This window comes from Brassica rapa, chromosome A07 (assembly GCF_000309985.2).
Source record: "Brassica rapa cultivar Chiifu-401-42 chromosome A07, CAAS_Brap_v3.01, whole genome shotgun sequence".
NCBI lineage: Eukaryota > Viridiplantae > Streptophyta > Magnoliopsida > Brassicales > Brassicaceae > Brassica > Brassica rapa.
In genome coordinates this window covers 24,223,196-24,237,089 of record NC_024801.2, presented here as the reverse complement: position 1 = coordinate 24,237,089, position 13,894 = coordinate 24,223,196, and the positions used below count along the sequence as shown (strand labels likewise).

Genomic DNA, 13,894 nt, shown 5'->3' with positions numbered 1-13,894 from the left:
CTCGACACGTGTACGAGCGACGTTTGATTCTCTGTTTAGCCCAGTTAATGAACCGTAAATTGTGCGACACGTGGGCTTCACGTGATAAGACGGGATTTTAACCAACCAGGATTCAGTATAAGGCCGTCCCGTGATGCACGTGGTCTCTTATGTGTCTGTTTTAGACGATATTTGTTTTTACTGGAACGGTAACATGTGATATGGTATTTTCGAAATTTTGAAAGCATTTATCCAATATGAAAGTAATTTTTTGAACAACTAAAACAATGAAAATAATAATAATCAACTGTTTGATGATTAATATAAGGATAGACTCTAAAGCACATTTTATCCAGTTTCCAAGTACCCTTGTCCTAATTAAAATTAGTAACAAATAGTCAAATACTTTTAAGAAAAAAACAAATAGTCAAATATCTATACTATATATTTTTTATTTATTTTGCTAATAGATGAAACGAACACATTAATGGTGTTGAAAATGGTTTTATTGATTACATACAAATTCTGGTTTTATGTGACTTATGTTTATCTCTCTAACCACAAAACATCCTTTTGGTGGATAATACAGAGACTGTTGTGAAAATAAACAAAAACGGTGAAAACTGAAAAAGGCAACTGATATTTTGTACTTTTATCGTGAAATAGAGTAAATGCTAAAGGGATGAGCTGGACTCTACAAAACTGATATGGGTTTGATCGACACCGGACTACACTGTTTGATCATATTTGGGCCTTGCAAGGCCAAAATATATCAGAGCAAAAATGAAAATTAATTTTATCAGAGCCAGGTTTCGATCCTGGGACCTGTGGGTTATGGGCCCACCACGCTTCCGCTGCGCCACTCTGATCTGTTTGATAGATCATATCCTTGTTAAGTTTTTATTATAACATGCATGCACTACAATGGGCTTTGAGCCCATATAAAGCGATAACGGATCTGATAACCGGGTCGGGTTAAAAAAGATCCATGAAAAACCTGAGGGGAGCAACCCAAGGTTTTATGAAGGGTTTATTCCGGCGGCTGTACTTCACGGCTCTCTCTCCTCTTTCTCTCTCTCAGATCTCTTCTCTTCTCTTCACCCAAGTTTCAAACTTCGATCCTCTCTTCAACTTCTCTATGCTCGTATCGCTCTCTCTGGAAAACCCACCTCTAAAATAGCCGATTATACTCATATACTTCTCACCCATTTGTGATCACACGAAAATGTGGAGGAACATTTTGGGGAGAGCCACTCTGAGAAAGATCAAACCTTTCTCCGATTCTACCTCCGCCTCTCACTTTCGCGGCATCTTCTCATCGATTGATCTCGGCTGTGGCGTTAGAAACCGATTACCCACAAACCCAGTTAACGAATTGGGAAGATTGACCTCTGTTCTTCATAATCAACCCTTTGCGTTTAGAGGACTCGCCACAGCTGCGCAAACGATCGATTCAACCGACCCGGAAGACGATTCATCATCCGGGTCCGACGAAGTCAACGAACTGATGTCAGCAATGGAGAAAGAAACCGAGAGGGTCCGCAAAAAGGCTCGACTTGCAGCGAAACAGCCGATGAAAGTGGTGGCGGGGATGGGAGCTCAGAAGTACTACTCTTTGAAGCAACGACAAGTCAAGCTCGAGACAGAGGAATGGGAGAAGGCTGCTAAAGAGTGTCAAGAGATTATAGAGGACATGTGCGAGCAGAAGCTCGCGCCGAATCTCCCTTACGTGAAGTCTCTGTTTCTCGGGTGGTTCGAGCCTCTCCGCGACGCGATTCAGGCGGATCTTGATGGGTTTAAGGTTAAGAAAGGGAAGATTCCTTATGCTTCGTATATGGAGCAGTTGCCGGCTGATATGATGGCTGTTATCACTATGCATAAGATGATGGGGTTGTTGATGACTAACGCTGAAGGTGTTGGTGTTGTTAAGGTGGTGAATGCTGCTACTCAGATTGGGGAAGCTATTGAGCAGGAGGTGAATGTTTTTTTTTTAATCTGATAATGTGTTGTGGATTGGTTTAATGGTATGTGTGTGTGGTTGTTTTGATCAGGCCAGGATCAACAGCTTTATGAAGAAAGCTAAGAAGAAAAAGAATGTGGTTGATGATGAATCAGAAGGTGTGGATGCTTCAGGAGAGATTGATACCAAGGAAACACTGAAGCTGAAGAAACAAATTAATACATTGTTGAAAAAGCATAAGGTGAGGCAAGTGAGAGGGATAGTGAAGGCGCATGACTCGTTCAAGTCATGGGGTCAAGAGGCTCAAGTGAAGGTTTGTTTTGTTACTTCCACACTTGTTTCATTGCAGAACGCTTTACAGTAATTCCTGTGATTTTAATTTTGGCGTTTGCACTTCTAGGTTGGCGCACGGTTGATTCAGTTATTGATGGAAACTGCATATATACAACCTCCAGCTGAACAGTTTGATGATGGTCCACCTGAGATCCGGCCTGCTTTTAAGCAGTCTTCCAGAACTGTCACAATAGAAAATAAGTAAGAGTCTTGTGATTCTGTTTATGCTCATTCACATGAATCTGTATATGTCTCTCCCTTTCCTTCTTCCTGCTGCTTATCTACATTCTATTGTATTCTTCCTCAGAAAATTAAGCAGGAAATATGGTTGCATAGAATGTGATCCTCTGATCCGAAAGGGCCTTGACAAATCAGTAAGCATAACTGTGGACTAAGTTTTTGCTGTTTTTTTAATCAGATTTCAGTATATTTTATGATGTTTGGTGTGAACAATCTTTCACCACTATACATAAGGTATATTGGTTTGGAGCCTGAGACAATCTTCTATGATTTTCTAACTATTTTCCTTTACTTAATCAGGCTAGACATATGGTCATTCCCTACTTGCCAATGTTAATACCTCCCCAGAACTGGACAGGGTATGAGATGTGTTTGCCTATAATAAGGACTTTTACCGTTTATTTCTGCTAGATCACTTAATCTACTTTTCTCCTTTTCTGGGCATTCGTTTATGTATAGCTGTCTTGGTATATCCTGAGAATGATCTCATACTAGTAGGTTCCTAAAATTGCTATGTAACTGGATAGTATTTTGCAGGTATGATCAAGGGGCACACTTTTTCTTGCCTTCATACATAATGAGAACACATGGAGCTAAACAACAACGTGTTGCTATAAAACGAACTCCTAAGGCGCAACTGGAACCGGTATTCCAGGTCTGAGCTCCTTTACCTGTATTGCGAGTTAATGTTGCCTGAGCTTAACCATATATTGGATGCTTGGAAGTAGAATTACGAGTTAGAGGATTATAAATATTGTGTTTTATTAACGGATAAGTTCATTTGATTCCGTTTGTTTTAACCAGGCGTTAGATACTCTTGGAAACACCAAATGGAGAATAAACAAAAAGGTGTTAAGTTTGGTGGACAGAATTTGGGCTAATGGAGGTCGCGTTGGTGGTCTGGTTGACCGTGACGACGTGAGCTCTCTCTCCTCCGCCTTCCCCTTTTTAATCTGCTTCTGGATCTTGCTCACTCTTCTCTTAACATCTTCTTCAGAAAAGGAAGTAACCTTTGTTCCTACTCATTTTGACTTTTTTCTCACCTCTTTTTTAAACTCCAAAAGGCACCCATTCCAGAGGAGCCCGACAGCGAAGACCAGGAAGAAATAAAGCAATGGAAATGGAAAATGAAGGAAGCAAATAAGGAAAACAGCGAGAGACATTCTCAAAGGTGTGATGTAGAGCTCAAACTCGAGGTAAGAGAAGACTCCTTGTTTGTTGCACTCTCCTTTTTGCTGTTCTGATTTATGAGAACATCATTGTACTTTCATTTGATTGAGCAGGTGGCACGTAAAATGAAGGACGAGGAAGGTTTCTACTTCCCTCACAACGTTGACTTTCGTGGCCGAGCGTATCCCATGCATCCGTATCTTAACCATCTCGGATCTGATCTCTGCCGTGGCATTCTTGAGTTTTGTGAGGGAAAGCCTCTTGGGGAATCAGGATTGCGGTGGCTGAAGATACATATAGCAAACTTATACGGTGGTGGTGTTGATAAGTTTGCTTATAAGGATCGGGTCGCATTTACCGAGAGTCACTTGGAAGATATATTTGACTCTTCTGATAGACCTCTTGAAGGAAAAAGATGGTGGCTTAATGCAGAGGATCCCTTTCAGTGTTTGGCTGCTTGCATGAACCTTTCGGAAGCTTTGAGAAGCCCTTTTCCTGAAGCAGCTATATCTCATATCCCCATCCACCAGGTACTTGCTAATTTATATCATCAGAAGAAAAAATATGTTGGTGGGTATTGATTTTTTCAAAACACTATACCTATTATATCACAATTTTTTTACTGTGTAATATATCTTTCAACCTGTGCGCAATCATTTTACAATAACCATGCCTGAATATGAACAACTTTAGTGACATTCTAATTGAAATTACACAGATTCCTTTGTTGAAATCTTACTTTCTGTATTAATCGTTACTGCCAGGATGGTTCATGTAATGGTTTACAACATTATGCTGCTCTTGGGAGGGATCAGGTATGCCAATAGTTTTACACTAAATTTTAATTTCTATAAATTCATTCAGACATAGGAAAATATATTTCTCCTCAAGGTTCTCTGATTCATTTGTCTTAATTGGTTTGGATCGTAGATTGGAGCAGCTGCTGTCAACCTTTTTACAGGTGAAAAACCGGCTGATGTTTATGCAGATATTGCTGCTAGGTACTTTTTCCATCTCTCTATTCTTTACCCCCCTGGCTACAGTGCCGCTGTTATCAGACAGGCTTATTTTATTTGGTTTAAATTTTAATCAGGGTTCTCAACATCATGAGGCAAGACGCAGAGGAAGATCCTGAGACATTTCCCAATGCCACATATGCCAAGCTCATGCTAGATCAGGTTCTTGACATCTCTTACCGAATATATTACCTGAGAACCAATTTTTGTTTATTACTTGCGTACGAACATATTATCTGATAGAAGTACTCTACTATCGAAACTCCTTAGGTCGACAGGAAGCTGGTGAAACAGACTGTCATGACGTCAGTGTATGGTGTTACTTATAGTGGCGCACGTGACCAAATCAAGAAGAGGTTAAAAGAGCGTGGTGCCTTTGCGGACGATTCACAAAATTTTCACGCATCTTGTTATGCAGCAAGAGTAAGAAATTGATTATTATCTTGCAATTGTATGCTTTGAGTGGTTATGTTATGCATTATTGAACTGTGAATGATTTTTTTTTTTTTGGATTTTGGAATCAAATGCTCACTCCTCTATTGGTTATGTCTCTAGGTCACTTTGAAAGCACTGGAAGAGATGTTTGAAGCTGCTAGAGCCATCATGAGTTGGTTTGGTGAATGTGCAAAGGTCAGTTCTTATATCCATGACGCTCTTGTTTGAAAAAAACAATTTACTTAACAAATTGGTTACAAGAATGAGAGCTGGTTTCTGTGGTGGGACAGATAATAGCTTCACAAAACAAAGCTGTTTGTTGGACGACTCCTCTTGGGCTTCCCGTTGTACAACCCTATCGGAAGAATGAAAGACACTTGGTAATCGCTCTTTTAACTTCTTTGATTAGCTGAAGAGCACAAATGGTCGTGACTCTATTGAATATCACTGAAATTGAGAGGCATGAATCTTTGCAGGTTAAGACTACTCTTCAGGTGTTGACTCTGCAACGAGAGACTGAAAAGGTAACCCAACCCAATCTCAATCGAAGAGTAGGGTTTGGCCTACATCTTCACAAGGTTTTAGCAGAATTATCTCAACTTTTTTGCACTATATGCTGTATTGTTGGTTCAGGTTATGGCAAGGAAGCAGATGACAGCTTTTGCACCAAATTTTGTACATTCCCTTGATGGGTCTCACATGATGATGACAGCAGTCGCCTGCAACAAGGCGGGTTTGAGTTTTGCAGGTCAGCTCTAGCCTTTCCATATACATGTACTGATGTAGTTTTTTTAACTCTTATCTTGTTTACCCATAATACGGATTTGTAATTTTGTAGGGGTGCATGACTCATTCTGGACTCATGCATGTGATGTTGAACTTATGAACAATATACTCAGAGAGAAGTTTGTCGAGCTCTACGACAAACCAATCTTAGAAAATGTAATAGCATCTCCTTATTACATCTTTGCATACAGTTACCACTTTTTTTTATAACTAAACTCGCGATGGATGGTTTTATCTGTTGTGTATTGATAGTTGTTGGAGAGTTTCCAGAAGTCATTCCCAGGCCTAACCTTTCCACCATTGCCAGAACGAGGCGACTTTGATCTGAGGGAGGTCATACGGTCGCCATACTTCTTCAATTAAGTTGCAGAACATTCAGGTTACTTTTTCATAATGGAAGCTCCAGTGCTCCATCTAACATTCAGGGCAGAGTAGGTTTGCCTCTTCATGCCAATATAATTAGCCATATTGATCAAAGGGAAAAGCTCCTTTGCAATCAGCAATGAGGAATGTTTGTGATTAACCTCAACTCGGAGGTGGGCTTAGGGTCACTTGTAAATAACAAAGAGAAAAGAGTGTTTCAAATCTTGGCATCAGGGAGTAGCGTTGGATCGGGGATGTCGAACCAGTGGATTCAGTTCAGCCTGAGTCTTTTACGCAATTAGTGTTGTAATAACTAAAAACCTGTGCTAGGCGAAAATCATTTAGGATTGTCTTAGTAGACTCCCAATTTTGATCTACTTGTACGTTGTTTTTTCTTTTATATATTATACACACATTACACTCACTCTATGCGTTTCAGATTCAAATTGTGGAATAAGCTGATATGAGTGCAATAATTATGAAGCACAGCAATACTGAAGAGTGATTTGTTTTGAAGTTGTGATGTTATTTGGTATGCATTATGCATGTTTTAGTTATACAAAAGAACATATAAGGTACAAAGTAAAGTTGACCAAAGGTACTACAATTTCGGTATTTACTCCTTCATGGCTTGATCAAAAACAACAAAAAAAAGAAGGAATGTTCTTGTACTTTGAGATGATGTACAAGAGACATCAACAGATAAGTTTTCGGTGTGGTATTAAGACCTACCAGGTTCTTAAAGGCGTCAATGAATTCAATTTCTCTGTGTGAGCCTAATTGGATATGTTGTTGCTTTGTTCAAGCCTGAGTGGTTCATCAAGAACTCTTGTCATAACTGGCTCAGAGGCATCAGACGCCTTTAGGGTTAATTTGCTTCTGTTTTTTTTTTTGTTTCTTTTCGTAATCTAATCTTTGAGTGTGTTACTGTTCTTTTAGTGACTTCGAATGTATGTCAATTTACTCTAGAGAAACATACTTCTGGTATGTTCTGTGTTTAGTTTTAAATATTGCCTGATAGCAGAGGAGTTGAGTTAGTGGCTTGCATATCAAGCAACGGTGCTCTTTTGAACTGTGGAAACATTATCAACTGTGAGATTCTTTTACATTTTGTGGATAATGTTTATGAATGCTCTGGAAGATTTAATAAACATGAGTATTCTTGCATTTTCCCCAGTTCTAGAATTAGTCACAACACGTGTTTAGCAATGAACCGAACTATGTCTAACTATTAAGACATGATAAAAGAAAGAACACAAGAAGTAACTAAGACTTCGTTTTTTTAAGTTAAGTAGGGGTCCGAGGAAAGCTAGCAACATCAACATTTTAACAAACAACACACAAAAGAGAAACTGAAGAAGAAATAAAAGCAGATGCTAGACATAAAACTCTCTCTCACAGAGCTTCATTTTTTTAGGGAATTTAAAATAACATTAAAGAAAATAACACACTCGGACTCCACGGATACTTACTACTTCTTCGGTGCTTTGTCATCGTCCTGCTCACCGCCGTCCTTCTCTCCGCCGTCCTGCTCACCGCCATCCTTCTCTCCACCTTCCTTCTCTCCGCCTTCCTCATCGCCACCGTCTTCCTCATCATCATCCTCGTCCTCCGAAGACCAGTCAGAGAGCTCATCTTTGTCTCCCCTAAATCCTTGGCGCCACATCTCCCTGTCCGTGCGTCTCTCCTCCCTAGTCCGGCCGTCCGGTGTAGGAGGTCGAGCTGTGACCAATGGCCGACCACCAAAGCCTCTACCCTCAAGTTTCATGATCACTCTCCTCATTATATCTCAAGAAGAATTTAAAATCTGTGTGTGTGTATGAAACTACCCTTTGTCAAGCAATACATCCCCCTTCTTATATAGACAAATGACAGAACCGGTGGTGGCTACCATTGCCACAATCGGAAATGGTGTAAGACTCAAGTCAGAGCCTTTGAAAACTCTAAAACTAGTAAGCTTTGTATTTTTTTTCTGCTCTGCATTTATATGTTTTTACGTCTCTGTTCTCTCTTAGCCAGACATGCATTATGTGTGTAGACCGTAGAATCTTCTATTGCTTCTGGTCTGGTAAATAAATCATTCATATAAGTATTTTCGTTATTTTTAATAGTTTCAATGTACCGATATTACTATAATCAAGGCAGATATATAATGAGTAGCCTAAAGATATGGCACTAGATAGGTCTTTTTAGCGTTTTAATTTGCTTTTTTGTATTTATTAAAAACCTATCCCACACTCATATATATATATATATATATATGATAGCAGCTATCTCCTTTTATTATATGATCTATGTTTGATCACTGAAGTACCTGAAAACAAAATGCCGAATAGAATAACAAAAGTCATGAAATAACATAAAACTAAAAATGAGAACTCGTTAATTTCTTTATTATTTTGTCATGTCATCAGTTTTTGAAATAACAAACACGAACACAAATCGTATTATCGCAGAACATATCTTTGTCGTATTTACAATTTATGTACAAACACAACGGATACAATTTATTTACAATTTACACCAAAAAAACAATTAATAATAAGTAATAAATAAACATTAATTCATTAATTTAGCGTCACCTTTTTGGTGCAGCTGGCTCTGCTAACAATTAATAACAAGCACAACGGATCCTGTATTTTTACCAGACTGATCTTTAAAAAATAAAAAATAAAAAAAAATAAAAAAAAGTAACTATATGTTTTGATAGTGACACTATGAAAATGTTCAAAAAGTGATTATGTTTGACCAAAGAAAACCTTTTTACTTGCCACATTTTTAGTTTTGGTTTTTCTAATCTATGAACCAAACCACAAATGTTTTCACTTATTACTCATCTAGTACAACTGTTAAACCAGACATCATAAACAAACCGAGACATTGAGCTGAATTCAAGACCACTTTACAACCAAGGAAATCTCACCACTATGAGTCATGAATAGGGTCATGAAGTATCAACCTTTATTATTTTAACAAAGCTTATATAGCTAAAATACTTATTTCATTGTTGCCTTTATTTCAACGTATTTTCATTTTATTGTTAATATATATCTGCGATATTTCCTCATTACAATAGTATTGCTTTTTTTCCTGTGGAACTTTCACTTTTAAATAAACGCATCATTGTCGAATTTACAACTTCTTTTGTACTACAAGCTAAGTTGTTGTAGTAATAAGTATTCTCCCAATGTTTTTAAAAAATTCATAGGAATAAATATCAATGGCTAATGTCGACGCCTATGATGAAGCTTCCTTAACTTTTAATGCAGTTGCCTCCGGCCTCTGGTTTAGGCTTACTCTGGTGTACGCAATTAAGAACTGTACGTAAAATTTACATGTACAGATATATATTCTTATGATACTACCAGATAAAACAAATGACTATAACTTACACAAAATCAAAGCTGTTGTTACATCTGATATTCTCTGTGACACTACCGTATAAAAATATGGATTACATATTTTTATAAGATCAATATAAAAGATTATTATACCAGATGACCCGATACTGACACTCATGCAATAAGTGTTATAAAGACCTTTGAGTCTTTGACCAAAGAAAGTCTTTACTTAATGAGTAATTACATTTTTAGTTGTGGTTTTCTAGTTTCTTCTATGTTTGAAAATGGGATGTTATCCCAGGAAAAAAAAACTTTATATATGTGTTAATAATATAATTGTCGGAGGTTAGAGATAATACATATTAATATTATAAACTTGTTATCATACACAGATTAAGAAGAACTCTATAACTTTGGGTTAGATGTGGGGTTTTAACAAACCCGAAGCCTATTAGACCATTGAAGATTCTCCTCCAAAACGACACGTCTCACTTTCTTATCTTCAACCAGCTCACAGCTGCTAAACCGGACATCACGAACAAACATTAATTTAGCGTCACCTCTTTGATGCAGCTGGTGGATCTGCTAACAATTAATAACAAGCACAACGGATACTAATTTCACCAAACTGATCTTTTTAAATAAATAAAGAATAAAATTTTAATAACAAGTAAATATATGTTCTGATAGTGACACTATGAAAATGAGTGTTCCAAAAGGAATTATGTTTGAACAAAGAAAACTTTTTTGCTTGTCACATTTTTAGTTTTGGTTTTCTAATTTATGAAGAAAACCACAAATGTTTTCACTTATTACTCACCTAGCACAACTGTTAAACCGGACATCATAAACAAACCGAGACACTGAGCTGAATTCAAGACCACATTACAACAAAGGAAACCTCACCACTATGAGTCATGAAGTAGCAACCTTTAATATTTAACAAAGCTTATAGTTAATATTCTTATTTAATTGTTGCCTTCATACAACATATTTTCATTTTATTGTTATATATATCTGCTATATTTCCTTATTACAATATTTTTTTTTTCTGTGGAACTTTTATTTTTAAATAAACGCATCACTATCGTATTTAGAACTTCTTATGTACTACTGCTAAGTTGTTGTTGTAGTAATAAGTATTATCCCAAAATTTTATTAAAAATTCATAGTAGTAAATATCAATGTGTAATTGACGCCTAATCGCTTATGATGAAGCTTCATTAACTTTAATGCAGTTGCCTTCGGACCTCTGGGGTAGACTTGCTTTGGTATAGACTTGCTCTGGTGTATGCAATTAAGAACTGTACATATATATATATATTCTTATGATACAGAAAATCAAAGACTGTTGTTACACCTGATATTCGCTGTGACACTGCCGTATAAAATAATAAGGATTACATATTTTAAAGATAATATAAAAGACTTTCAATAGTTGAACCAGATGATCGGATATTGACACATGCAATGAGTGAGTGTTTCAGAAGGATCACCTTTGACCAAATAAAGTTTTTTACTTATTACATTTTTAGTTTTGGTTTTCGAGTTTCTATGTTCGAAAATGGGATGTTATCTAAGAAAGAAAAAGTAAAAGAAAACACTATATGTGTTAATAATAATAATCAGGGTTCAGAGATATTACACATTAATTAATATAATAAATTTGTTATCGTACACAGATTAAGAACTCTACCACTTTGGGTTATATTGTGGGTTTAACAAACCCGAAGCCCATTAGAAGATTCTCCTCCAAACCGTCACCGTCTCGCTTCTCATCTTCAACCAGGTCACAGCTGCTAAACCGGTAATCACATACAAACCGAGAGATTAAGCTGAACCGAAGAACACATCACAACAGAGGAAATAACCATTTAGCCACTATGAGCCCTCAAGGGGCATAGCTTAAAATCATAAGTGCGGAAACACTCACATATATATGACCTTATCTCGCTTGATAATCAAATCAACTAAACATTTGGATGATAATTTTATAACTTATCAATAGCTTAGTTTAAACCATGCAACCATCTGGATGACTTTAACCAAGTCACTAGCTGGTAACATGGAATAGCTGAGAAATGGAATCCTCTTGAATCCAATATCCGAAAGTTGAAAAATGGAATGCACAATATCAATAAAAAGGGGTTAACCTTTCTTTGAAAAGCAATACTATTACTAGGACTAATAATAAATTTAATAATGAAACCATATTTCGACAACCAGTGATGTTTGTCAAAACGATGACACAGAAGTCCTAATAAATTAGAAAGATATAAGTTCAAAACACCAAATCAACCACATGAAAAAAACAACCTAACTGCCTTCATCTAGCTCCTATGCGGAGCTGGGAGGAATCCAAAACATGCGACCTGATGGTGGAGGAGAGTCGGAGAGATAAGAGATGGTGCGAGTTGCGAGATCGCAGATCCCAAAACCGGAACCATGGCCGCCAAAGTAAACCGAATTAGGGTTAAGACCAGGGTAGTCCTTGGCAGAGAGACAAAAAGCTTCATTGTCACCCAAGAAAATGCAGAGATCGCCAATATCATCAGTGTGAGGACCAAGCCTTTGCTCTTCGTCTTGCCTAAAGACCATGATCTTGTGAGTCTTCTTGCAAAGGCCTTCCTTGTTGTTGTTGTTGTAACTCGTGTCTCCCCACGGCGCAGCTTCACCTCTGTCTGTAAATCTTTCCACAAACCTGACAACAACAACATATGAGAAAACCTTAATCCCTCATTACCACAAGGCAAAGTAAATAAAGACAGCGATTTGGGACTACAGACAATTTAGTAAAAAAAAATAATGACAAAAAAGACAATTTAGTAAAAATTTATATAATTTTTTTATTTTACAAATATAAGAAATATTGTATGTAAAATGCTAATAATTCACTAGCATGTATGTAAATATTTATATAAAATTACAGACAATTTAGTAAAAAATTATATAATTTTTTTTTTTTACAAATATAAGGAATATTGCATATAAAATGCTAATAATGCACTAGCCTATGCTTAGGATCGGTGCTGAATTGAAGATTGAAAAAATTACCAACAAACGATGAAGGATTGGCCAGAAGATGACTGGACTAGTTGCTGTTGGATCTTGAAACGTGAGAGACACGTTTCTTCCTCCTGCTCTGGCATCTCCTCTAGAAAGTTAGAGAAGGGAAACCTCATGTAGCCACTAACCGGAGTGAGTAAACCGGGATTTGATGTTGGCGTGAGATCGGTTGGACCGGTGTAGTCAGGGTTGCAGTTGTTCAAGTAGAATCTCTCGTCTCTCTCCGAGTAAATGACAGTAGAAGAGTGAAAAGATGGGCAAGGCACGTCGACGCGAGTCCACTCCGAGTCGCCGAGTCGACAAAGGCTGACTCGAGAGCCGTAGAACTTGACGGCGACTACACAACAGTCAGAGGAGGAGACGGAGACATTGACAAGATGTTCGAACTTGTCTCTGGTTAGTGGAGGTAAGGATATGGTCTTCTTCTTCGAGGGGTTGGAGAGATGGACAGTGGAGTCATTCTTGTTCATTGAAGCTAACCATCCTCTTGATGAGCCTATCCACTTAGATTCGTTGAGCTCTTTTGTTAGAGTCTGGTTTTCGATCTTTACGTGCTTTTGAGTCTTGGGATCGTAGAGGTTAAAGTTGACGAGTTTACCGCCGCAGGGAGAGTCTCCGACGATGTCGCTGCCGAGGAGGAGGTAAGGTGGTGTCGCCGTCGAGAAATTGGACCGCCGGGAAGAGAGGCTCCGGGTTGGGAATGATGATAGGTTCTTGGAGACTCGGCGGAAAAGATGAGACATTGTTCAAGAACCCTAAGTTGGAGAGAAGAGAATCAAAGACAATAATATTAAAACCCTACTCACCAAACTCTGTTCTGTCTTTAGAGCTCACATTGATTGGAGAAATGCATGAAAATGTAAAGTTTCTATATTTGGAAATAGCCTCTGAAGAAAACTCAGAAAAACTCACCTATATTTCTATGTTATTTCTAAATAGACCACCACTACTTGTAAATGGCCGGTTGGCCCCTATACTTTAAAAATCAAACTCAGATTGCCAAAGTTTAGGAGATGAAGAAATTTGTGGATAAGTTAATGTAGTCAGTGTTCATGGAAACTCAGATTGCCAAGGTTATAGGAAGATGAAGAAAATGAGTTACTTGATGCTTTTAAAACAGTGTTGGTCTTACCACATGAAAAGGCTCTCACAATCTCTGCTGATGTTTTTTAAGTACATCATCTCACACTACAAAATAATTTATT

General features: G+C 37.6%; 2 protein-coding genes and 1 non-coding gene across 4 annotated transcripts; 1 reads left to right on the top strand and 2 right to left on the bottom strand.

Moving 5' to 3' along the window:
• The first annotated feature begins 197 nt into the window (after positions 1–197).
• LOC103831307 (DNA-directed RNA polymerase 1, mitochondrial) lies at positions 198–6,706 on the top strand. Of its 2 annotated transcripts, XM_009107203.3 has the most exons (19): positions 587–1,954; positions 2,031–2,252; positions 2,340–2,473; positions 2,580–2,646; positions 2,813–2,871; positions 3,050–3,167; positions 3,317–3,430; positions 3,577–3,708; positions 3,796–4,212; positions 4,447–4,497; positions 4,613–4,683; positions 4,776–4,860; positions 4,969–5,121; positions 5,254–5,328; positions 5,424–5,513; positions 5,610–5,657; positions 5,767–5,881; positions 5,972–6,075; positions 6,172–6,706. In XM_009107203.3, the coding sequence occupies exons 1-19, from the start codon at positions 1,205–1,207 to the stop codon at positions 6,280–6,282; spliced, it is 2,916 nt and encodes a 971-aa protein (XP_009105451.2). In that variant the 5' UTR covers positions 587–1,204; the 3' UTR covers positions 6,283–6,706. The 2 variants fall into 2 exon arrangements, with proteins under 2 accessions (XP_033130199.1, XP_009105451.2); XM_033274308.1 differs by lacking the exons at positions 5,424–5,513; positions 5,610–5,657; positions 5,767–5,881; positions 5,972–6,075; positions 6,172–6,706 and adding an exon at positions 5,543–5,554 and having other exon boundaries at positions 198–1,954; positions 5,254–5,279.
• Positions 777–848, bottom strand: TRNAM-CAU. The gene has a single exon. It is a non-coding gene; the product is annotated as a tRNA-Met (tRNA).
• Positions 6,707–7,147: 441 nt separating the features above from the next.
• On the bottom strand, positions 7,148–13,873 carry LOC103831306. Its single transcript, XM_009107202.3, has 2 exons — positions 12,678–13,873; positions 7,148–12,324 (listed from the first exon to the last, which is right to left on the bottom strand). Exons 1-2 carry the CDS (start codon positions 13,430–13,432, stop codon positions 11,961–11,963), a joined length of 1,119 nt encoding a protein of 372 aa, XP_009105450.1. The 5' UTR covers positions 13,433–13,873; the 3' UTR covers positions 7,148–11,960.
• Positions 13,874–13,894: the final 21 nt, after the last annotated feature.

Coding starts and splice junctions, on each gene's coding strand:
- LOC103831306 (XM_009107202.3), bottom strand. CDS start 13,432: ATGTCTCATCTTTTCCGCCGAGTCTCCAAGAACCTATCATCATTCCCA. Junction 12,325..12,677: donor CAATCCTTCATCGTTTGTTG/GTAATTTTTTCA, acceptor TGTTGTTGTCAG/GTTTGTGGAAAGATTTACAG.
- LOC103831307 (XM_009107203.3), top strand. CDS start 1,205: ATGTGGAGGAACATTTTGGGGAGAGCCACTCTGAGAAAGATCAAACCT. Junction 1,955..2,030: donor GGGAAGCTATTGAGCAGGAG/GTGAATGTTTTT, acceptor TGTTTTGATCAG/GCCAGGATCAACAGCTTTAT. Junction 2,647..2,812: donor GAAAGGGCCTTGACAAATCA/GTAAGCATAACT, acceptor TTACTTAATCAG/GCTAGACATATGGTCATTCC.